The 25647-nt window shown below is 36.2% G+C and overlaps 2 protein-coding genes across 5 annotated transcripts in view; one reads left to right on the top strand and one right to left on the bottom strand.

Annotated features, from left to right (window-relative positions):
• Nucleotides 1–12629, top strand: part of paqr6 (progestin and adipoQ receptor family member VI) — a 67305-nt gene extending 54676 nt beyond the window's left edge. The window contains exon 9 of the mRNA XM_061983103.2: nt 11882–12629. The gene's annotated coding sequence lies outside the window, so the exon portion shown is untranslated. The remainder of the gene's footprint in view (nt 1–11881) is intronic.
• The window catches only part of ntrk1 (neurotrophic tyrosine kinase, receptor, type 1), a 223849-nt gene that overhangs the window by 5382 nt on the left and 192820 nt on the right, over nt 1–25647 (bottom strand). For 3 of the 4 annotated variants that reach the window (XR_009817612.1, XM_061983098.2, XM_061983101.1), the window contains 5 exons: nt 24482–24612; nt 16182–16354; nt 11804–12044; nt 6788–6946; nt 577–757 (listed from right to left, as the gene is read on the bottom strand). Coding sequence is in view for 3 of the 4 variants with exons in the window: in XM_061983098.2 (XP_061839082.1) it covers nt 577–757; nt 6788–6946; nt 11804–12044; nt 16182–16354; nt 24482–24612 (885 nt within the window). In the remaining variant the exon portion in view is untranslated. Of the gene's footprint in view, nt 758–6787; nt 6947–11803; nt 12045–16181; nt 16355–24481; nt 24613–25647 lie in introns of all 4 variants that reach the window. The other variant, XM_061983099.1, reaches the window with a different exon arrangement.

Here is a 25647-nt window from a genome sequence, read left to right as displayed (position 1 = left end):
ATGTACATAGATTTGTATTTGTTTTGTCACTTTGTTTGTATGAGGATTGCTTTTAATTGGATTTATGTCAATTGCTCAGTCTGTTGTAACATATTGAAACAAAAGTATTGAATTGTATTGGAAGTGCCTCAGTTTGTTTACACATTGGGAAAAAATTAAGATGTGTAGCGAAGCCTAACCACCCCCAAAGTGGCGGTCTCATCTAGCTCGGGCTTGATTTTCCTCGCGTCATAGACGAGCTCCGAAACACGCAATTTTTATGACGTCATGTTTTGAGTTTGGCGTCTCGCAACTGAAGTCGTGTGTATTGTTTGAAGCTCTCGGAGGAAACGCGGCAGAAGAAGAAATGAACTCTCGAGGGAAAAGCAGCAATGAAAATGCGTGCAAGTTGAAAAATAGTCCTGTACACGTTTGAAATCGGCGTCAGATCAAAAAGTCGTCCGCCGGGTGAGAGTCTCTCGTCCTGAGGGAAGCGTAGTTCCACTCGCAGCCTGCGGGGGCGTCGGTCAGTTTCCTTGCCGTTCGTCTTCCTTAAACGCTTTGCTAGCGGTAAACATTGACCCCGCCCCCACTAACCTAGGATGTCCAAGTAGACGGGGGGGTTCTTGACCAGGGCCAGCAGGCGACTGTGGAGGTCCTTGATGACCATCCTCTGCTGAGGCTCCCTCTGCCAGCAGCCCTGCATCAGCTGGTACACCTCCTTGGGACAGGTACGTGGTCTCTCCAGCTCACGGCCCTGCGTGATGCACTCGATGGCCTGCGGGGGGCGAGTGACAGTCACCTTATCTGAAGCTAATGTCGGCTTTCCAGCTCGGGTGCTTTTGAAAACGCCATCTTTGCTTTTTGGAGCAACGGCAAGAATTACAGCTTGAAAACGAGGCGATCTGGATCCACACGACTGTTACCAGTTCTTCAAGTCGGTTGTTCCAAGACAACTAAAGTAACCTTTAGTTACTTTAAAATGCTAACATATGCTACATGCAATAATATGCTACACGCTAATATATGCAACATGCTAAGTCCCGAAGTCTACAATTAAAACAGAAGCCATATGTTAAGGCAAAGACCCTGTATTTGACAGGAGCGCTCTGTTTTTTTTAGAAATTTACAGCAAAAACTTAGTCAAAGATTCTGTATTTGACAGGCAAGCTCTGCTGTTTTTTTTAGGCATTTACAGCAAAAACCTGGCCAAATATCATGTATTTGACAGGGGTGCTCTGTTGTTTTTAGGAATCTGTGAAAAAAAACTTAGGTCAAACCTCTATTTTACAGTAGTGCCCTGCTATTTCTAGGAATCTACAGGAAAAACCTAGTCAAAGATCCTCTATTTGACAGGAGTGCTCTGCCGTTATTAGGAATCTATGACACAAACTTAGTCAAAGATCCTCTATTTTACAGGAGTACTCTGCTGGTTTTAGAAATCTATGACAACAACTTAGTCAAAGATCCTCTATTTTACAGGAGTACTCTGCTGTTTTCAGGAATCTACGACAAAACCTTAGTCAAAGATCCTTTATTTGACAGGAGCGCTCTGCCGTTTTTAGGAATCTATGACACAAACTTAGTCAAAGATTCTCTATTTTACAGGAGTACTCTGCTGTTTTTAGGAATCTACGACAAAAACTTAGTCAAAGATCCTCTATTTTACAGGAGTACTCTGCAGTTTTTAGGAATCTATGACAAAACCTTAGTCAAAGATCCTTTATTTGACAGGAGAGCTCTGCTGTTTCTAGGAATGTATGACAAAAACTTAGTCAAAGATCTTCTATTTTACATGTGTGCTCTGCTGTTTCTAGGAATCTACAGGAAAATCCTAGTCAAAGATCCTCTATTTGACAGGAGTGCTCTGCTGTTTTTAGAAATCTATGACACAAACTTAGTCAAAGATCCTCTATTTTACACGAGTACTCTGTTGTTTTTAGGAATCTATGACAAAAACTTAGTCAAAAATCCTCTATTTTACAGGAGTACTCTGCTGGTTTTAGGAATCTATGATAAAAACCTAGTCAGAGATCTTCTATTTGAAAGTAGTGCTATGCTGTTTTTAGGAATCTATGACAAAAACTTAGTCAAAGATCCTCTATTTTACAGGAGTACTCTGCAGTTTTTAGGAGTCTATGACAAAACCTTAGTCAAAGATCCTTAAAGTGACAGGAGCGCTCTGCTGTTTCTAGGAATATATGACAAAAACTTAGTCAAAAATCTTCTATTTTACATGTGTGCTCTGCTGTTTTTAGAAATCAACAGGAAAAACCTAGTCAAAGATCCTCTATTTTACAGGACCGCTCTGCTGTTTTTAGGAATCTATGACACAAACTTTGTCAAACATCCTCTATTTTACAGGAGTGCTCTGCTGGTTTTAGAAATCTATGACAAACTTAGTCAAAGATTCTCTATTTTACAGGAGTACTCTGCTGTTTTTAGGAATCTACGACAAAACCTTAGTCAAAGATCCTTTATTTGACAGGAGAGCTCTGCTGTTTCTAGGAATGTATGACAAAAACTTAGTCAAAGATCTTCTATTTTACATGTGTGCTCTGCTGTTTCTAGGAATCTACAGGAAAATCCTAGTCAAAGATCCTCTATTTGACAGGAGTGCTCTGCCGTTTTTAGAAATCTATGACACAAACTTAGTCAAAGATCCTCTATTTTACAGGAGTACTCTGCTGGTTTTAGAAATCTATGACAAAAACTTAGTCAAAGATCCTCTATTTTACAGGAGTACTCTTCTGTTTTTAGGAATCTACGACAAAACCTTAGTCAAAGATCCTTTATTTGACAGGAGCGCTCTGCCGTTTTTAGGAATCTATGACACAAACTTAGTCAAAGATCCTCTATTTTACAGGAGTACTCTGCTGTTTTTAGGAATCTACGACAAAACCTTAGTCAAAGATCCTTTATTTGACAGGAGAGCTCTGCTGTTTCTAGGAATATATGACAAAAACTTAGTCAAAGATCTTCTATTTTACATGTGTGCTCTGCTGTTTCTAGGAATCTACAGGAAAATCCTAGTCAAAGATCCTCTATTTGACAGGAGTGCTCTGCCGTTTTTAGAAATCTATGACACAAACTTAGTCAAAGATCCTCTATTTTACACGAGTACTCTGTTGTTTTTAGGAATCTATGACAAAAACTTAGTCAAAAATCCTCTATTTTACAGGAGTACTCTGCTGGTTTTAGGAATCTATGATAAAAACCTAGTCAGAGATCTTCTATTTGAAAGTAGTGCTATGCTGTTTTTAGGAATCTATGACAAAAACTTAGTCAAAGATCCTCTATTTTACAGGAGTACTCTGCAATTTTTAGGAATCTATGACAAAACCTTAGTCAAAGATCCTTAAAGTGACAGGAACGCTCTGCTGTTTCTAGGAATATATGACAAAAACTTAGTCAAAAATCTTCTATTTTACATGTGTGCTCTGCTGTTTTTAGAAATCAACAGGAAAAACCTAGTCAAAGATCCTCTATTTTACAGGAGCGCTCTGCTGTTTTTAGGAATCTATGACACAAACTTTGTCAAACATCCTCTATTTTACAGGAGTGCTCTGCTGGTTTTAGAAATCTATGACAAACTTAGTCAAAGATTCTCTATTTTACAGGAGTACTCTGCTGTTTTTAGGAATCTACGACAAAACCTTAGTCAAAGATCCTTTATTTGACAGGAGAGCTCTGCTGTTTCTAGGAATATATGACAAAAACTTAGTCAAAGATCTTCTATTTTACATGTGTGCTCTGCTGTTTCTAGGAATCTACAGGAAAATCCTAGTCAAAGATCCTCTATTTGACAGGAGTGCTCTGCCGTTTTTAGAAATCTATGACACAAACTTAGTCAAAGATCCTCTATTTTACACGAGTACTCTGTTGTTTTTAGGAATCTATGACAAAAACTTAGTCAAAAATCCTCTATTTTACAGGAGTACTCTGCTGGTTTTAGGAATCTATGATAAAAACCTAGTCAGAGATCTTCTATTTGAAAGTAGTGCTATGCTGTTTTTAGGAATCTATGACAAAAACTTAGTCAAAGATCCTCTATTTTACAGGAGTACTCTGCAGTTTTTAGGAATCTATGACAAAACTTTAGTCAAAGATCCTTAAAGTGACAGGAGCGCTCTGCTGTTTCTAGGAATATATGACAAAAACTTAGTCAAAAATCTTCTATTTTACATGTGTGCTCTGCTGTTTTTAGAAATCAACAGGAAAAACCTAGTCAAAGATCCTCTATTTTACAGGAGCGCTCTGCTGTTTTTAGGAATCTATGACACAAACTTAGTCAAACATCCTCTATTTTACAGGAGTGCTCTGCTGGTTTTAGAAATCTATGACAAACTTAGTCAAAGATTCTCTATTTTACAGGAGTACTCTGCTGGTTTTAGGAATCTAGGACAAAACCTTAGTCAAAGATCCTTTATGTGACAGGAGCGCTCTGCTGTTTCTAGGAATACTATTTTACAGGAGCGCTCTGCTGTTTTTAAGAATCCATGACACAAACTTAGTCAAACATCCTCTATTTTACAGGAGTGCTCTGCTGGTTTTAGAAATCTATGACAAACTCAGTCAAAGATTCTCTATTTTACAGGAGTACTCTGTTGTTTTTAGGAATCTATGACAAAAATGTAGTCAAAGATCCTCTATTTTACAGGAGTATTTTGCTGGTTTTAGGAATCTATGACAAAAACCTAGTCAAAGATCTTCTATATTACATGTGTGCGCTGCTGTTTTTAGGAATCTATGAAAACAACTTAGTTAAAGATCCTTTATTTGACAGGAGTGATCTGCTGTTTCTAGGAATCAACAGGAAAAAGCTAGTCAAAGTTCCTCTATTTGACAGGAGTACTCTGCTGTTTTTAGGAATCTATGAAAACAACTTAGTTAAAGATTCTTTATTTGACAGGAGTGATCTGCTGTTTCTAGGAATCTACAGGAAAAAGCTAGTCAAAGTTCCTCTATTTGACAGGAGTACTCTGCTGTTTTTAGGAATCTACGACAAAACCTTAGTCAAAGATCCTTTATTTGACAGGAGCGCTCTGCCATTTTTAGGAATCTATGACACAAACTTAGTCAAAGATCCTCTATTTTACAGGAGTACTCTGCTGTTTTTAGGAATCTACGACAAAACCTTAGTCAAAGATCCTTTATTTGACAGGAGTGCTCTGCCGTTTTTAGAAATCTATGACACAAACTTAGTCAAAGATCCTCTATTTTACACGAGTACTCTGTTGTTTTTAGGAATCTATGACAAAAACTTAGTCAAAAATCCTCTATTTTACAGGAGTACTCTGCTGGTTTTAGGAATCTATGATAAAAACCTAGCCAGAGATCTTCTATTTGAAAGTAGTGCTATGCTGTTTTTAGGAATCTATGACAAAAACTTAGTCAAAGATCCTCTATTTTACAGGAGTACTCTGCAGTTTTTAGGAATCTATGACAAAACCTTAGTCAAAGATCCTTAAAGTGACAGGAGCGCTCTGCGGTTTCTAGGAATATATGACAAAAACTTAGTCAAAAATCTTCTATTTTACATGTGTGCTCTGCTGTTTTTAGAAATCAACAGGAAAAACCTAGTCAAAGATCCTCTATTTTAAAGGAGCGCTCTGCTGTTTTTAGGAATCTATGACACAAACTTAGTCAAACATCCTCTATTTTACAGGAGTGCTCTGCTGGTTTTAGAAATTTATGACAAACTTAGTCAAAGATTCTCTATTTTACAGGAGTACTCTGTTGTTTTTAGGAATCTATGACAAAAATGTAGTCAAAGATCCTCTATTTTACAGGAGTATTTTGCTGGTTTTAGGAATCTATGACAAAAACCTAGTCAAAGATCTTCTATATTACATGTGTGCGCTGCTGTTTTTAGGAATCTATGAAAACAACTTAGTTAAAGATCCTTTATTTGACAGGAGTGATCTGCTGTTTCTAGGAATCTACAGGAAAAAGCTAGTCAAAGTTCCTCTATTTGACAGAAGTACTCTGCTGTTTTTAGGAATCTATGAAAACAACTTAGTTAAAGATTCTTTATTTGACAGGAGTGATCTGCTGTTTCTAGGAATCTACAGGAAAAAGCTAGTCAAAGTTCCTCTATTTGACAGGAGTACTCTGCTGTTTCTAGGAATATACTGTATGACAAAAAACCTAGTCAAAGATCCTTTATTTGACAGGAGTGCTCAGCTGGTTTTAGGAATCTACAGGGGAAACCGAGTCAAAGATCCTCTATTTGACAGGAGCGCTCTGCTGTTTTTTTTAGTTTTTTTTTTTAGGAATGTACAGAAAAAACCTAGTCAAAGATCTTCTATTTGACAGGAGTGCTATGCTATTTTTTAGGTATCTACAGCAGGAACCTGGTCAAAGATCATTTAATTGACGGGGGCACTCTGCTGTTTTTAGGAATCAATGACAGAAACCTGGTCAAAGATGGTGTATTTGACAGGAGTTGTGAGGATAGCTTGTTATGTTTCTACATTTGAGACACTGAAAGTGTAGAAGAGTGATCATCAATTAGCGACACTTCAGTTTTGAAGAAAATCATTTCTTCAAAAAGCTTCCAAGTGTCTCATCTGGCCTGAAAGTGGATCAAGTTCCGCCTGCCACTCGATCCTAATCTCATTGGCCCACGTCTTAGCCCCCCCCCGCCCCCCCTGCTCCCAGGAGAGTTCACATGTTGGACCAGCGGAACAAGTAGTCAAAAGTTTTGGGACGCTGCTCGCCTTCTGATTTTGGAAGGTTTATCTCACATTTTGCCACTTTTGAGCAAAGAGAGGAAGTGAGGTGAAAACGCAAGATGGTCGCTCACCTCGCTGTTGGACAGCTGGTACCAAGGCTGCTTGCCGTAGGTGAAAATCTCCCACAGGACCACACCCAAGCTCCAGATGTCACTCTCCGTGGTGAACTTCCTGTACATGATGCTCTCCGGTGGCATCCAGCGAATAGGCAGCATGGTGCGACCGCCCACCTGCACACATGTACACACCTCTTTCAATCTACCACTCGCTTCCTCGGGGGGCAGTAGTGAGCTGCTTTTTTTCTTCATGTGTCACTCATTTTAGGACAAATCTATTTATTTAAATAATTTGTCACTTGTTTTAAGATGAAAACTAATTAAGTTGTGACTTATTTTAAGACAAACTAAATAACTTGTCACTCGATTTAGGATAAAAACTATTTATTTAATTAAGTTCTGACTCGTTTTAAGACAAAACCTATTTATTTAATTAATTTGTCACTCGTTTTAAGATGAAAACTATTTAATATATTTGCGACTCATTTTAAGACAAAACCTATTTATTTAAATAATTTGTTTCTAGTTTTAGCATAAAAAAACCATTTTATTAATGTGTGACTCATTTTAAGACAAAACATTTAATTAATTTGACACCTGTTAAGGACAAAAACAATTTAAATAATTTATCACTCATTTTATGATAAAAACTATTTAATGTGTGACTCATTTTAAAACAAAACTATATAACTTGTCATTGAAGTTGTGACACATTTTAAAACAAAAACTATTTAAATAATTTGTCACTCATTTTAGCAAAAAAACTAATTAATCTGTCACTTATTTTTTGACACATTTTAAAACAAAAACTATTTAAATAATTTGTCACTCATTTTAGCAAAAAAAACTAATTAATCTGTCACTTATTTTAATACAACAACTATCTATTTAAATAATTTGTCACTCATTTAAGACAACAACTATTTAAATAATTCGTCACTCGTTTTAAAAAAAAAAACGAATTAATTTGTGACTTATTTTAAGACAAAACTAATTAATTTGTGTCTTATTGTAGAACAATAACTAATTATTTTGTGACTCATTTTAGGATGAACACTATTTATTTAAATAATATGTGACTCATTTTAGGACAAAAACTATTTAATTAATGTGTCACTCATTTTAGGATAAAAACTATTAATTTAATTAAGTTCTGACTTATTTTAAGACAAAACCTATTTAATAAATTTGTCACTCGTTTTAAGATGAAAACTATTTAATATATTTGTGGCTCATTTTAGGACAAAACCTATTTATTTAAATAATTTGTTTCTCGTTTTAGGATAAAAAAATATTTAATTAACTTGCGACTCATTAAAAGACAAAACATTTAATTAATTTAAATAATTTAAATAATTTGTCACTCATTTTTGGATAAAAAATATTTAATGTGTGACTCGTTTTTAGACAAAACTATTTAACTTGTCATTGATTTTCGGGAAAAAAAACAGTTTAATTAATTTGTCACTTATTTTAAGACAACAACTATTTAAATAATTCGTCACTCGTTTTAAAAAAAACGAATTAATTTGTGACTTATTTTAAGACAAAACTAATTAATTTGTGTCTTATTGTAGAACAATAACTAATTATTTTGTGACTCATTTTAGGATGAACACTATTTATTTAAATAATATGTGACTCATTTTAGGACAAAAACTATTTAATTAATGTGTCACTCATTTTAGTATAAAAACTATTTATTTAATTAAGTTCTGACTCATTTTAAGACAAAACCTATTTAATAAATTTGTCACTCGTTTTAAGATGAAAACTATTTAATATATTTGTGGCTCATTTTAGGACAAAACCTATTTATTTAAATAATTTGTTTCTCGTTTTAGGATAAAAAAATATTTAATTAACTTGCGACTCATTAAAAGACAAAATATTTAATTAATTTAAATAATTTAAATAATTTGTCACTCATTTTTGGATAAAAAATATTTAATGTGTGACTCGTTTTAAGACAAAACTATTTAACTTGTCATTGATTTTCGGGAAAAAAAACAGTTTAATTAATTTGTCACTTATTTTAAGACAAAAACTATTTAAATAATTTGTGACACATTTTAAAACAAAAAATATTTAAATAATTTGTGACACATTTTAGGGAAAAAACTATTTAAATAATTTGTCACTCATTTTAGGAAAAAACTAATTAATTTGTCACTTATTTTAATACAAAAACTATATTTAAATATTTTGTCACTCATTTAAGACAACAACTTTTTATTGAAATAATTTGTCAGTTGTCTAAAAACAACAACTAATTAATTTGTGTCTTATTTTAGAACCATAACTATTTAATTATTTTGTGACTCATTTTAGAATGAGCACTATTTATTTAAATAATATATGACTAATGTTAGGACAAAAACTATTTAATTAATGTGTCACTCATTTTAGTATAAAAACTATTTATTTATTAATTTGTCACTTGTTTTAGGATAAAAAATATTTATTTAATTAAGTTCTGACTCATTTTAAGACAAAACCTATTTATTTGATCAATTTGTCACTCGTTTTAAGATGAAAACTATTTAATATATTTGTGACTCATTTTAGGACAAAACCTATTCATTTAAATAATTTGTTTCTCGTTTTAGAATTAAAAAATATTTAATTAATTTGTGACTCATTTTAAGACAAAACATTTATTTAATTTGTCACCTGTTTAGGACAAAAACGATTTAAATAATTTGTCACTCATTTTAGGATAAAAACTATTTAATGTGTGACTCATTTTAAGAAAAAACTATTTAACTTGTCATTGATTTTCGGGAAAAAAAACAGTTAAATTAATTTGTCACTTATTTTAAAACAAAAACTATTTAAATAATTTGTGACACATTTTAAAACAAAAACTATTTAAATAATTTATCACTCATTTTAGGGAAAAAAACTAATTAATTTGTCACTTATTTTAATAAAAAAACTATTTAAATAATTGGTCACTCATTTAAGACAACAACTATTTATTTAAATCATTTGTCACTCGTTTAAAAAAAAAAACCTAATTAATTTGTGACTTATTTTAAGACAAAACTAATTAATATGTGTCTTATTTTAGAACAATAACTATTTAATTATTTTGTGACTCATTTCAGGATGAACACTATTTATTTAAATATTATGTGACTCATTTTAGGACAAAGAACATTTAATTAATGTGTCACTCATTTTAGGATAAAAACTATTTATTAGGGATGTCCGATAATGGCTTTTTGCCGATATCCGATATTCCGATATTGTCCAACTCTTTAATTACCGATACCGATATCAACCGATATATGCAGTCGTGGAATTAACACATTATTATGCCTAATTTGGACAACCAGGTATGGTGAAGATAAGGTACTTTAAAAAAAAATGAATAAAATAAAATAAGATAACTAAATTAAAAACATTTTCTTGAATAAAAAAGAAAGTAAAACAATATAAAAACAGTTACATTGAGACTAGTAATTAATGAAAATTAGTCAAATTAACTGTTAAAGGTTAGTACTATTAGTGGACCAGCAGCACGCACAATCATGTGTGCTTACGGATTGTATGCCTTGCAGACTGTATTGATATATATTGACATATAATGTAGGAACCAGAATATTAATAACAGAAAGAAACAACCCTTTTGTGTGAATGAGTGTAAATGGGGGAGGAAGGTTTTTTGGGTTGGTGCATTAATTGTAAGTGTATCTTGTGTTTTTTATGTTGATTTAATAAAAAAATTAAAAAAACGGTACCGATAATAACTAAAACGATATCGATAATTTTCGATATTACATTTTAACGCATTTATCGGCCGATAATATCAGCAGGCCGATATTATCGGACATCTCTGCTATTTATATATTAATTTGTCACTCATTTTAGCATAAAAACTGTTTAATTCATTTTTGTGACTCATTTCAGGACAAAAACTATTTAATGTGTGACTCAATTTAGGACATGAAACAAATTTATTGTTCATTTTTGACACATTTTTAGCACATGCAATTTTTTTTACGATCCCTTTGTAACTCATTTTAGGACAAAAACATTAGGTTTGTCAATTTGTGATTATTTCAACAGTTTTCATAAACAAAGCCAACTACCGGTAGTTTGTTTTTGTAAAAAAGTATTTAATGAAACGAACAAGTTAGTTTTTTGGAAACAAAGTCTTTAATAATGCTAACGAGTTCGTTTTTGTAAACAAAGTCTATATTGAAACTACCCTTCCAGGTTTTGTAAACAAATTTTTTAATGAACTGTACTTTTAAAGTCTTTATTAAAGCTAACAGGCTAATTTTGTAAACAAAGTCTTAAAACAATTTGATTATTCAATTCGACTCTGAAAGGGACAAGCGGTAAAAAATGGATGGATGGATGGAATTTGTGACTCATTTTAGGACAACAAACATTTGTTTCGATCAATTTGTGAATAGTTTTAGCAAATAAAACTTTTTTTAGACCAATTTGGGACTCATTTTAGGATTTAAAACAGTCTGGAGCATTTTGTGACACATTTCAGCGCGTACAATTTTTTTCCCCATCAATCTGCGACCCATTTCAAACATAAAACAAATAATCTTTGTCAATGTTTGTTGTTTTAGAATTTAAAACTATTTATTTCTTCAACTTGTGACTCATTTATCACACACAACTTCCCCCCCATCAATTTTTTCACTCATTTTAAGACATAAAACACTTTCTTTCGTCAATTTGCGACATTTCGGATTTAAAAACAATTAGTTGTGTCACTGGAAGCTAATATCGTGAACGGTAATTTTTCACCTAATTTAACCCAATGATTTTTAATTTAAAATCCAAGATGGTAGAAAACCCTAAAGACATAATTTATTTCCATAATTATCTTGTGAATATTACCAACATGTTCTTAAAAAGCCCACATGAGTTAATGTTTAGACAAAAGGGAAAAAAGTACTTTTGAATTAAAAAAATATTTTTCATTGGAACTATGTCAATATATTCCTCAAGGTGCTGGGTTTGGGTTCCAGCGAGTTAGCATGAAGGTGCGGTGGAACTTACGCGATAGTAGTCGGTGCTGTAGATGTCCCTTGACATGCCAAAGTCTCCGATCTTGACCACCAGACCTTCTCCCACCAGACAGTTGCGCGTTGCCAGGTCCCGGTGGACAAAGTGCAGAGACGCCAGGTACACCATCCCCGAGGCGATCTGGGCGGCGATGTGCAGCATCTGGGGCAGCGTCAGCTCGCCCACAGGCGCCATCTTGGACTCCTCCAGGATGCAGGCGTCGGGGCCGTGAGCGCTGCGAGAGACACACACATTTTTTGGGGACTTTAGATTAGAATAGTTTATTTCAAAGGGGACAATGCAATTACATAAAACACATGACTACACATGGTTAAAAAAAGCCAGAATTAGCCAGAAGGCTAGTTTTCATCTGTATGGCCATGATGCAAAAAAGCAGCAACATTACAATTTAAAAAGAAATATACAATATGATCAAAAATAAAATACAACATAACATTTATCTTAGCATCAAAACAGGCTCATCTTTTAGTGCTGGCAGCTGTGGGCATTGATAAGCCACATTTTCATTTTTTTTTGTGAAGGCCTTGTAAGTTGTGAGCAGTTTAACCTCCTCAGGTACTGACTTCCACACATTTGTACTCCTTACTGACCGGGCAGAATTACTGAAAGTGCTCCTGCGGAGAGGAATATAACAGTCACCTCTGACAGAGCCTCACGGCTGTTTCTTTGGCTGATGAACTCTGCCAGAGGATCTGGAGCCAATTCATGCAGTACTTTATAGGTCACTTTTAAGTCTGCAAATGTGTGAAGGCTGTCCCAGTTTAAAATACTGTATGTTTTTAGAATGGCACAGTGATGATAGTGCTTAGGTTTTTTTTAAATCCATAACCTTAATTGCTTGTTTGTACAAGATGTCCAATGTTTTGGTTTTTTTTAACTTTGACCAGCCTGAGACCAGCTGGTAAGGCAATAGTTGAAGTGGCTGAAAATCATCGAATGCAAATACAATTTTGCAGCTTCAGTTGCAGAGGTGGGTAGTAACGCGCTACATTTACTCCGTTACATCTACCTGAGTAACTTTTGGGATAAATTGTACTTCTAAGAGTAGTTTTAATGCAACATACTTTTACTTTTACTTGAGTATATTTATAGAGAAGAAACGCTACTTTTACTCCGCTACTTTTATCTACATTCAGCTCGCTACTCGCTACTAATTTTTATCGATCTGTTAATGCACGCTTTGTTTGTTTTGGTCTGTCAGACAGACCTTCATAGTGCCTGCGTTTCAACAAATACAGTCACTGGTGACGTTCACTCCGTTCCACCAATCAGATGCAGTCACTGGTGACGTTGGACCAATCAAACAGAGCCAGGGGTCACATGACCTGACTTAAACAAGTTGAAAAACTTATTGGGGTGTTACCATTTAGTGGTCAATTGTACGGAATATGTACTGTACTGTGCAATCTACTAATACAAGTTCCAATCAATCAATCAAAAGTGTGAAGGAAAAAAGACAATTTTTTATTTCAACCGTACACCCCGTCAAAAGCCTAAAGACTGACTGCACAGTTCCTGTCTTCACAATAAAAGTGCCGCTCCATCGCGCCTGCGCTTTCAAAATAAGAGTCTCCGAAAGCCTGCGCAAACAAGCTAGCAAGCTACGGAGTTTGCCGCCAATGTATTTCTTGTAAAGTGTATAAAAACGAATATGGAAGCTGGACATATAAGATGCCAAAAACCAACCACTTTCATGTGGTATTAGACAGAAAGGAGGAACTTTTTTTCTCCTCCATTTGAAAATGTGGACGTTTGTCATCACTACTGTCTGATTCCAATCAATGCAAGTCATCAGAATCAGGTAATACACCAACTTATATTCTTGTCTTCATTAAAGAAAGGAATCTATATGTGTTAAACATGCATGTATATTCATTAAAACACCTTTAACATGTAAACAAAAACGGCAAAAAAAATAAATATAAATTATATACTGTATATATCAATGTGTATATATATATATATATATATATATGTGTGTGTATATATATATATATATGTATATATGTGTGTGTGTGTATATATATATATATATATATATATATATATATATATATATATATATATATATATATATATATATATATATATATATATATGATATGTGTGTGTATGTTACTCATCAGTTACTCAGTACTTGAGTAGTTTTTTTACAACATACTTTTTACTTTTACTCAAGTAAATATTTGGGTGACTACTCCTTACTTTTACTTGAGTAATAAATCTCTAAAGTAACAGTACTCTTACTTGAGTACAATTTCTGGCTACTCTACCCACCTCTGTTCAGTTGACATTTCATTTCGAATTGCACGGAAATTTGCGAGATTAAACTTGATTATTTTACCACAATTTGCCAATATGGGCTTTAAAGGAAAGGACTTCTTGTCGTTTTTTGACAAAACTCTTTCAAGGCATTAACCGAGCAAACTAACGCGTTTGTGTACCTTCACGCAAACATGCCACATTACTGCAATTGCTCAATAAAAAACACGTTTTCTTTGATAAAGCTAACAAGTGTGTAATTTAATTAAGTCTACGCTTACAGAAAATGTTGTCTTCAATGAAGCTAACAAGTTGTTTTGTGTAAACAAAGTCTATAATGAAGCTAACAAGCTAGTTTTTGTAAAGTCTATAATGAAGCTAATGAGCTAGTTATTGTAAACATCAAGTATAATGAAGCTAACAAGCTAGTTTTGTAAACATAAGGTCTATAATGAAGCTAACAAGCTAGTTTTTGTAAACATAAGGTCTATAATGAAGCTAACAAGCTAGTTTTGTAAACATAAGGTCTATAATGAAGCTAACAAGCTAGTTTTTGTAAACATAAGGTCTATAATGAAGCTAACAAGCTAGTTTTGTAAACATAAGGTCTATAATGAAGCTAACAAGCTAGTTTTTGTAAACATAAGGTCTATAATGAAGCTAACAAGCTAGTTTTGTAAACATAAGGTCTATAATGAAGCTAACAAGCTAGTTTTTGTAAACATAAGGTCTATAATGAAGCTAACAAGCTAGTTTTTGTAGACATAAGGTCTATATTGAAGCTAACAAGCTAGTTTTTGTAAAGTCTATAATGAAGCTAACGAGCTAGTTTTTGTAAACATAACTACTACTACAACAACTACAACAGTATTACTAGTACTACTACCATCAGACAACAAGCCAAGATTGAACAAACAATGTTAGTAGATATTACTACTACTACACTATTACTACCACTACACTATTACTACCACTACCACTACTACTACAGTATTACTACTACTACTACCATCAGACAACAAGCCGAGATTGAACAATGTTAGTAGATATTACTACTACTACACTATTACTACTACTACCATAAGACTACAAGCCAAGATTGAACAAAGGATGTTAGTATATACTGTATTACTACTACTATTACTACACGATTACTACTACTACTCCATTTCTACTACTACTACTACTACCATCAGACAACAAGCCAAGATTGAACAAAGGATGTTAGTATATATTACTACTACTACTATTACTACACATTTACTACTACTACACTATTTCTACTGCTACTACTACTACATTATTACTACTACTACTACTACCATCAGACAACAAGCCAAGATTGAATAAACGATGTGAGTAAATATTATTACTATTACTACTATAGTATTACTACTACAACAGTATTACTACAACAACAACAACAACAGTATTGCTACTACTACTACAACAGTATTACTACTACTACAGTATTGCTACTACCAATACTACTACAACAGTATTACTACAACAGTATTACTACTACTACTACCACCACCATCAGACAACAAGCCAAGATTGAACAAACGATGTGAGTTATTATTACTACTACTACTACTACTACAACACTATTTCTACTACTACTACTACTACTACAGTATTACTACTACAACAATATTACTACTACTACTACTACTACAGCACAACTACTACTACATCACACAACAATCTGAGATAGAATAAAGGACGTTAGTAAAAAAAAAAGTATCGCCCACAATTGATTGGGATAATATAATTGGACGGCTGATGAGCGCCCACACGCGTTTCCGACTCCGCCCCTAACTAATGAGTTTAGCGGGCAGGTGGCAGAGCGGGACGGCAGCTGCATTGTGGGACGTAATATTGTTTCCGTGGCCGCCGAGGACACCTGGCGTCAGGCGGTCTCCGCTAACCAAACCTGCAGATGTTAGATAGGTGACCACGCAGCCCTAATTGAACGTTAGCGTCCATGACAGTCATTTTCAGGAGGAGCAGCAGCGCGGTGAACACGCGGTCAGCACGTCTGCTTCACAGTCTGGGTTTGAATCCGTGTGTGTGAAAGCTAAATTACCGTAGGAAGCGGTTGAGGTCGCCATGTCTCATGTACTCAAACACCATGGCCAGCGGCTCGCCGTCCGTGCACACGCCGTAGAATCGAACAATGTGTTGATGCTGCAGCACGGTCAGAAGCTCCGCCTCCCTCTGGAAGTCCTGCCGGGTGGACTCGTTGGCGTCCTTCAGCGTCTGAGGAGAACATCGCCAACGTCACTTGGAACGTATGGACCTGTGGTTGCCATGGAAACTCCTTAGCAACTACGTCATATTTATTCATCTTTACTTAGTTAGTTAGTTAGCCATGCCACCGAGAATATAGCCATTCTACCGAGAAGTTAGCAATGCTACCGAGAAGTTAACAATGCTCCTGGGAATTTAGCAATTCTACCTGAAAGTTAGCGATCCTACTAGAAAGTTAGACATACTACCGGGAAGTTAGCCATACTACCGAGAAGTTAGACATGCTACCGAGAAGTTAGCAACGCTACCGGGAAGTTAGCTTCGCTACGGGGAAGTTAGCAATGCTACAAAGAAGTTAGCAATGTTACCGGGAAGTTAGCCAAGATACCGGGTTGTAGGCTTTGCTACCAGGAAGTTAGCCATTCTATCGAGAAGTTAACAATGCTCCCGGGAATTTAGCAATGCTACCTGAAAGTTAGCGATCCTACCAGAAAGTTAGCCATGCTACCTGGAAGTTAGCCATGCTACCGGGAAGTTAGCATTGCTATCGAGAAGTTAGCCATACTACTCAAATGTTAGCCATGATACTGGAATGTTGACTTTGCTACCAGGAGGTTGGCCATGCTACCTGGAAGTTAGCCATTCTACCTGGAAGTTGGCCTTGCTACCGAGATGTTCGCAATGCTACCTGGAAGTTAGCCATGATACCAGGAAGTTAGCCATGATACCAGGAAGTTAGCCTTGGTTAGACTGACCATACGTCCTCTTTTCCCCGGACATGTTCTCCGGGCGGAGTTTCTTAAATGCCTAAATGTCCGGTATTTTGAGTTAGGGTTGCGTGTATTTTCAATGTACGTCCAGGGTCAAGAAGGGGTTAAAACAAAAAAAATTGTGAAGGTGTGCGCTAGAGATGCGCGGATTATCCGCGGATCGGGCGGATGAAATTTTAAAAAATTAGATTTTATCTGCGGGTCGGGTCGGGTCGGGCGGTTATAAATAAATAAATGATAAATGGGTTGTACTTGGTTGAAATAAAAAAAAAAAAGATTTTAAATAGATTCAGGCGGGTGGCAGTTAAACCAATTCGGAAATATACAGGTAAAAGCCAGTAAATTAGAATATTTTGAAAAACTTGATTTATTTCAGTAATTGCATTCAAAAGGTGTAACTTGTACATTATATTTATTCGTTGCACACAGACTGATGCATTCAAATGTTTATTTCATTTAATTTTGATGATTTGAAGTGGCAACAAATGAAAATGCAAAATTCCGTGTGTCACAAAATTAGAATATTACTTAAGGCTAATACAAAAAAGGGATTTTTAGAAATGTTGGCCAACTGAAAAGTATGAAAATGAAAAATATGAGCATGTACAATACTCAATACTTGGTTGGAGCTCCTTTTGCCTCAATTACTGCGTTAATGCGGCGTGGCATGGAGTCGATGAGTTTCTGGCACTGCTCAGGTGTTATGAGAGCCCAGGTTGCTCTGATAGTGGCCTTCAACTCTTCTGCGTTTTTGGGTCTGGCATTCTGCATCTTCCTTTTCACAATACCCCACAGATTTTCTATGGGGCTAAGGTCAGGGGAGTTGGCGGGCCAATTTAAAACAAAAATACCATGGTCCGTAAACCAGGCACGGGTAGATTTTGCGCTGTGTGCAGGCGCCAAGTCCTGTTGGAACTTGAAATCTCCATCTCCATAGAGCAGGTCAGCAGCAGGAAGCATGAAGTGCTCTAAAACTTGCTGGTAGACGGCTGCGTTGACCCTGGATCTCAGGAAACAGAGTGGACCGACACCAGCAGATGACATGGCACCCCAAACCATCACTGATGGTGGAAACTTTACACTAGACTTCAGGCAACGTGGATCCTGTGCCTCTCCTGTCTTCCTCCAGACTCTGGGACCTCGATTTCCAAAGGAAATGCAAAATTTGCATGGTTGGGTGATGGTTTGGGGTGCCATGTCATCTGCTGGTGTCGGTCCACTCTGTTTCCTGAGATCCAGGGTCAACGCAGCCGTCTACCAGCAAGTTTTAGAGCACTTCATGCTTCCTGCTGCTGACCTGCTCTATGGAGATGGAGATTTCAAGTTCCAACAGGACTTGGCGCCTGCACACAGCGCAAAATCTACCCGTGCCTGGTTTACGGACCATGGTATTTCTGTTTTAAATTGGCCCGCCAACTCCCCTGACCTTAGCCCCATAGAAAATCTGTGGGGTATTGTGAAAAGGAAGATGCAGAATGCCAGACCCAAAAACGCAGAAGAGTTGAAGGCCACTATCAGAGCAACCTGGGCTCTCATAACACCTGAGCAGTGCCAGAAACTCATCGACTCCATGCCACGCCGCATTAACGCAGTAATTGAGGCAAAAGGAGCTCCAACCAAGTATTGAGTATTGTACATGCTCATATTTTTCATTTTCATACTTTTCAGTTGGCCAACATTTCTAAAAATCCCTTTTTTGTATTAGCCTTAAGTAATATTCTAATTTTGTGACACACGGAATTTTGGATTTTCATTTGTTGCCACTTCAAATCATCAAAATTAAATGAAATAAACATTTGAATGCATCAGTCTGTGTGCAATGAATAAATATAATGTACAAGTTACACCTTTTGAATGCAATTACTGAAATAAATCAAGTTTTTCAAAATATTCTAATTTACTGGCTTTTACCTGTATATACATAGTTAAATGTTGTTACCCACATACGAAAAACGAGCAGGCACCTGCAGCATATGCCACAACAGAAGAAAAAAAAAAGAAGAGATGGACACTTTTACGGAGCGGAGAAGGCCCCCGACGCCTCGCCTGGGTCCGGGACCGAGGCCCATTCCCCCGAGAGGGCCCCACCGGGAGCCGTAGCTGAGGCGATCCGCGAGAAGGGCCCGACGCACGTCCAGGGTCACCACCGCGCCTACCGCACCGACACCCCGCCTCGTCCGCCTTCGCCGCGGCCGGCGTCACGCGCAGCAGGTAAGCAGCTTACCTGCCCGCCACCCCCGTGGCCGGGGGCTCGTAACAGGGGTCACTCCGCGCACTCCGCCCGCGCAGCTTACCTGCCCGCCACCCCTGTTGCCGGGGGCGCGTAACAGGGGTCACTCCGCGCGCAGTGCGCTCACGAAAGGGGTGGGGCTCACCCTGGTTGATATAGACAGCAGCTAGGACGGTGGCCATGGACGTCGGAACCCGCTAAGGAGTGTGTAACAACCCACCTGCCGAATCAACTAGCCCTGAAAATGGATGGCGCTGGAGCGTTGGGCCCATACCCGGCCGTCGCCGGCAGCGAGACGCGCTTGGAGGTGCGCTCAGCGCGGCTCCCATATGATTGCGCACTGGTGTGCGTCTGGGTCGTGACAGCGTGGCACGCGAATGTCTGTACTGCATTGGATCAGTCTCCTTTCTTTAACAGGCAAAAGCTTTATAACCTCACTAATGCCTTGCATCGTCTATATTAGATATATAACAACGGGCAGGTGCGGGCGGATGGCGGGCGGATGCGGTTCTGATCAAATGTTACATCGGGTGGATGGCGGATGGTTGACGACTTTCTGATGCGGTTGCGGATGAAATAATTGCCTATCCGCGCATCTCTAGTGTGCGCGCAGCAGCATTCGTGAGGGAGAGGCAGAGAGAGCGAGAGAGTTATGATAAACGGGCATGCGTCGCCAGGCTCTGATTTTTATCCATAGATTTATCAGATTTAATTTTTTATTATCTATAGCAAGGGTGTCAAAAGTGTGCCCCGGAGGCCATTTGCAGCCCACAGCTAATGTGTTAAAGGCCCACGGCACATTCTAAAAATACTATTAAAATAAACAAAAAGATCCATCCATCCATCCATCTTCTTCCGCTTATCCGAGGTCGGGTCGCGGGGGCAGCAGCCTAAGCAGGGAAGCCCAGACTTCCCTCTCCCCAGCCACTTCGTCCAGCTCCTCCCGGGGGATCCCGAGGCCTTCCCAGGCCAGCCGGGAGACATAGTCTTCCCAACGTGTCCTGGGTCTTCCCCGTGGCCTCCTACTGGTCGGACGTGCCATAAACACCTCCCGAGGGAGGCGATCGGGTGGCATCCTGACCAGATGCCCGAACCACCTCATCTGGCTCCTCTCGATGTGGAGGAGCAGCGGCTTTACTTTGAGCTCCCCCCGGATGACAGAGCTTCTCACCCTATCTCTAAGGGAGAGCCCTGCCACCCGGCGGAGGAAACTCATTTCGGCCGCTTGTACCCGTGATCTTGTCCTTTCGGTCATAACCCAAAGCTCATGACCATAGGTGAGGATGGGAACGTAGATCGACCGGTAAATTGAGAGCTTTGCCTTCCGGCTCAGCTCCTTCTTCACCACAACGGATCGATACAGCGTCCGCATTACTGAAGATGCCGCACCGATCCGCCTGTCGATCTCACGATCCACTCTTCCCTCACTCGTGAACAAGACTCCGAGGTACTTGAACTCCTCCACAAAAAGATAACAAAAGTAAAATAACAAAGCTCAAAGGTGAAATGTAATTTAGAAAAAGTTGCAATGTTGACTAATAAAACAAAGCTGTTTTATTTCTTTCAAACTGTCATTGCTCAAAACATAATATTGAATCAAAATCAATGTTATTATGAATTATTGACCTATCCGAGGTTCCCATTACTTCACATCAAATATTCCACTTTGAAAAATATTTTGGTGGAAGATTTTGCATATTTTGTGTGTTTGCCATTAAAAACATAGTTTTCTTTGGCGAAAAAAGGGCGGAAAACAAACAAACAAAAAAACAACATAAAATAAACTAAAACATTTTGAAATGAGGGATGGATCTGAAGTTGATGTAGACTCCAGATTTAAGCATTAAATATAAAATGTACATATGCCCTGGGACACCGTTATCATCATTTCATGACCGAAGCAAAACACTTTTTACACTTTTATACTGAAATAAATACACCTACAACTTATTAAATAAAAACATATAAAAAACTACCAGCAGTGGTAAAGTTTAGATCCATGAAGGAAAGAAGAAAGTGAATGAATGTTTATAACTGAATATATTTACATATGTATACAAATTTATTTTCTTGTTTCTATTTTTTTTTTTTAATGAATTAAGTAACGTTTATGACAACATTTTTCCAAAACACAATATAGAATGTGAGATATAACAGGATAATGCCTTAATATTATAAAAAATTTTCAAAACGCTTACAAAAAAGTGGGGCCCCCAAAAATTTACTGTGGGACCCCATTTTTATGACTTGATGGGTCCCTGTGACCCCATTTTGAAAATTCCTAGCGCCAACACTGCTGTCAACAGAGGAGAAAAAATGCTTTATTTAAATAAATATATTATTTATAAAGCAAGTTCGAGTATCATTGGCAAATTTTCACCTAGTCCTGGCCTTGGCGTGCTGCCCGCCTTGGCACGCATATATGTGCCTTGGTACCGGGAAGTTAGCCTTGGTAGCTGGAAGTTAGCTACAAGGAAGTAAGCCTTGCTACCTAAAAGTTAGCCTTGCTACCAGGAAGTTAGCTACTTGAAAAATAAAAAAGTGCTTCTTTGTTTGGCACGATACGTGAATGTATTTGAAATATTGCAGTAAAATCTCGCTGAGAAGGAACTAAATTACAAGCAAGGTTTTTTTTTTGCTCGATGTTGATTCAATTGTTTGTCAAAGAAATACTAAACATTTTAAAAAGTGTAAATGTTTGTTTTTTTTTGTTTTTTTTACCAGAAAGTTTTTTTCTATAGTGCTTAATTCTGCCTAGCAACAAGATACCATGCAACAGCAACATAAATCAGATCACTGGTGAATTGAAATGTTTTATGACTGGGGTGTCCTGACTTTTTCCACCAAGGGCCACATACTGAAAAGTCAAAGTCTGCAGGGGCCATTGGGTATTTTTTTATTTTGTGAAAGAAAGTGCTAAAAAAAAGATGTTTTATATATTTAAAGACAAAACGTTGTGTTATCCCTGACAAAATATATTAATTAATAGTTACAACATTTCAGCTTTTTGTCATTTATTCAGATTTGTTTGGTTTACATTTTTACTGTTTTTGTTTTCCCCCAAGTAAGAATGAAATATTAAAATCAATAATAATAATGATAATACTAATTATAGTAATATAACAACAATAATAATAATATGATTATGTAACTGCATAACATAGTGTGTCCAAAATGCTGCCTGTACAAAAATATTAATGTTCAGTTACGCATTTAAATGTGCTTATTATGGTTGTTGTCATTTTTAAACTAATTATTTCATAAGTTAGTATAGCAATATTTAATTTTTAAGTAATTAAGAAACAAACTAAACTTTGTTTACATTTTTATTTGATTTTATTTCGAGAGCTTCTAGTATTTTAGACTGGGGTGTCTAACTTTTTCCACCGAGGGCCACATACTGAAAAGTCAAAGTATGCAGGGGCCATTTTGATATTTTTTATGAGGAAAAAAATGCTAAAAACAGAGATATATATATATATATATATATATATATATATATATATATAAAATATTTAAAGACAAAACTGTGTGTTATCGTTTACAAAATATAATAATAAATAGTTTCAGCTTTTTGTCATTTATTCTGATTTTTTTGCTGTTTTTGCTTACAATTTTACTGTTGTTTTCCCCCCAGTAAGAATAAAACAATGATAATAATAGTGATAGTAATAATATGATTGTGAAACTGCATAAACTAGTGTGTCCAAAATGCTGCCTGTATGAAAATAATATTGCTCAGTTACATATTTAACAGTGTTTATTTTTGTTGTTATAATTTTGCTAATTAAGTCATTCATAAGTCATTATTATTTACATTTTTAACTAACAAACAAACTAAACTTTATTTATTTATTTATTTTTTCAACAAAAGCTTCTATTATGATAGTTTAGTCTTGTATAAACTTTTTCGACCAAGGGCCACATAGTGAAAAGTCAGAGTATGCAGGGGCCATTATGATATTTTTTATTGGAAAAAAACATATATATATATATATATATATATATATATATATATATATATATATATATATATATATATACTGTATATAAAAACAAAACTTTGTGTTATCGATTAACTAATAGTTTCAGCTTTCTGTCATTTATTCAGATATTTTTTGCTGTTTTTGCTTACAATTTTAGTGTTGTTTTTCCCCCCAGTAAGAATAAAATAATGATAATATAAGCTTTTATTATGAATTTTAGGTGTGTCTAATCATTTCCACTAAGGGCCACATACTGAAAAGTCAGAGTATGCAGGGGCCATGATGATATTTTTTTATTGAAAAAGAAAATGCAAAAACATATTTTATATATATATATTTAAAGACAAAACCTTGTGTCGGCTCCGTGTTATCGATGACGGAATATATGAATAGTTTCAGCATTTTGTCATTTATTCAGATTTTTTTTTCTCTTTTTGTTTACAATTTGACTGTTATTTTTTCTTCCCAGTAACAATATAATAATAATAATAGTGATAATATTAATAATGATCATAATAATAATAATAGTAATAATAATAATAATACTGATGATAATAGTAATAGTGATAATAATAATAATAACAATAATAATAGTGATATTAATAATAATAATAATATTAACAGGAATAATAATAATAATAGTGATAACAATAATAATAGTAATAGTAATAATAATGACAATAATTTAAATGCATACATTTATAAGTTAGTATTATTTACATATCAAAGTATGCAGGGGCCATTTTGATATTTTTTATTTTTTTAAAACAGATATTGAATATATATCTAAAGACAAAAACTTTGTGTTATCGGTGACTAAGTATATTATTAAAGTATATTATTATTATCAATGATCGATCAAAACATTTCAGCTTTATCTCATTAACATTCCGATATTTTGCTCTTTTTTCTTACATTTCCACTTTTGTTTTTTTTCCGACAACATGCGGCAGGGCCACTAAAACTCGGTCCTCGGGCGGCAAACGGCCCCCGGGCCGCACTACGCACACCCAAGTTTTATGCTCAAGTACGATTTCTTCAATGCCAGACTGATTGGAAGGACAACGACAGAAGCTTTGAAAGTGTTAATCAGGAGGCTGAAAGACTTTGACCGGCGTCTCGGGGTACGCAGCCAAAGCAGAGCGCTCACCTTGATGGCGACCAGCATCTTGTCGCTGTCGGGGCTCAGGTGGGCGCACGTGGCCAGGTAGACTTTGCCGAAGGCGCCTTCGCCCAGCTCCCACTTCAAGGCGATGTCCTGCCGCTTAATGTGCTGGACACCTGAATGGACGAAAGGAAGGATGCTTGTTTCCACGGTTTTGTGTGGCATCCTTGCCGCCTAAAATGCCAGAATTTGCAGCATTTTTTTATTTTTTCAATAAGAGTAAAATTAACTTCATGAATTTGTTATCAATGTTTTAAGTTCTCCCTGTAACAGCACAGGATTTTAACAACAGATGGAAAAGAAATACAGTATTGATGTTTTACTCGTTTTACAGCACACATACTTAAAAGTAGACACTACATAGCAGTAAGAGAACAAACTCAGGCTACTGTACTGTTTTCATTCATTATAACTGATTTTAGTAATATTTCATTCTAATTACAGAAATAAATCTGCAACTTGTGATGCTCTGTCAACCACAAGTTTTACACTTGAAAAGTCTTTGTCCATCCTAAACATTAATTTATGTTCCAACAGCAGAGAACTGTCGTGAGTCATCTATAGCAGTGTTTTTCAACCACTGTGCACACTAGTGTGCCGTGGGAGATTATCTAATTTCACCTATTTGGGTTAAAAATATTTTTTTTGCAAACCAGTGATTATAGTCTGCAAATTATGTGTTGTTGTTGAGTGTTGGTGCTGTCTAGAGCTCGGCAGAGTAACCGTGTAATACTCTTCCATATCAGTAGGTGGCAGCAGGTAGCTAATTGCTTTGTAGATGTCGGAAACAGCGGGAGGCAGCGTGCAGGTAAAAAGGTATCTAATGCTTAAACCTAAAATTACAAAAGGCGAGTGCCCCTAAGAAAAGGCACTGAGGCTTAGGGAAGGCTATGAAGAACGAAATTAAGACTGAACTGGCTACAAAGTAAACAAAAACAAAATGCTGGACGACAGCAAAGACTTACTGGGGAGCAAAGACGGCGTCCACAATGTACATCCGGACATGACATGACAATCAACAATGTCCCCACAAAGAAGGATAAAAATAACTGAAATATTCTTGATTGCTAAAACAAAGTAGATGCGGGAAATATCGCTCAAAGGAAGACATGAAACTGCTACAGGAAAATACAAAAAAAAGAGAAAAAGCC

Source organism: Nerophis lumbriciformis, linkage group LG21 (genome assembly GCF_033978685.3).
Source record: "Nerophis lumbriciformis linkage group LG21, RoL_Nlum_v2.1, whole genome shotgun sequence".
Classification (NCBI taxonomy): domain Eukaryota; kingdom Metazoa; phylum Chordata; class Actinopteri; order Syngnathiformes; family Syngnathidae; genus Nerophis; species Nerophis lumbriciformis.
Note: the sequence above shows the minus strand (reverse complement) of the source record. Positions and strands in the feature narration are given on the sequence as shown.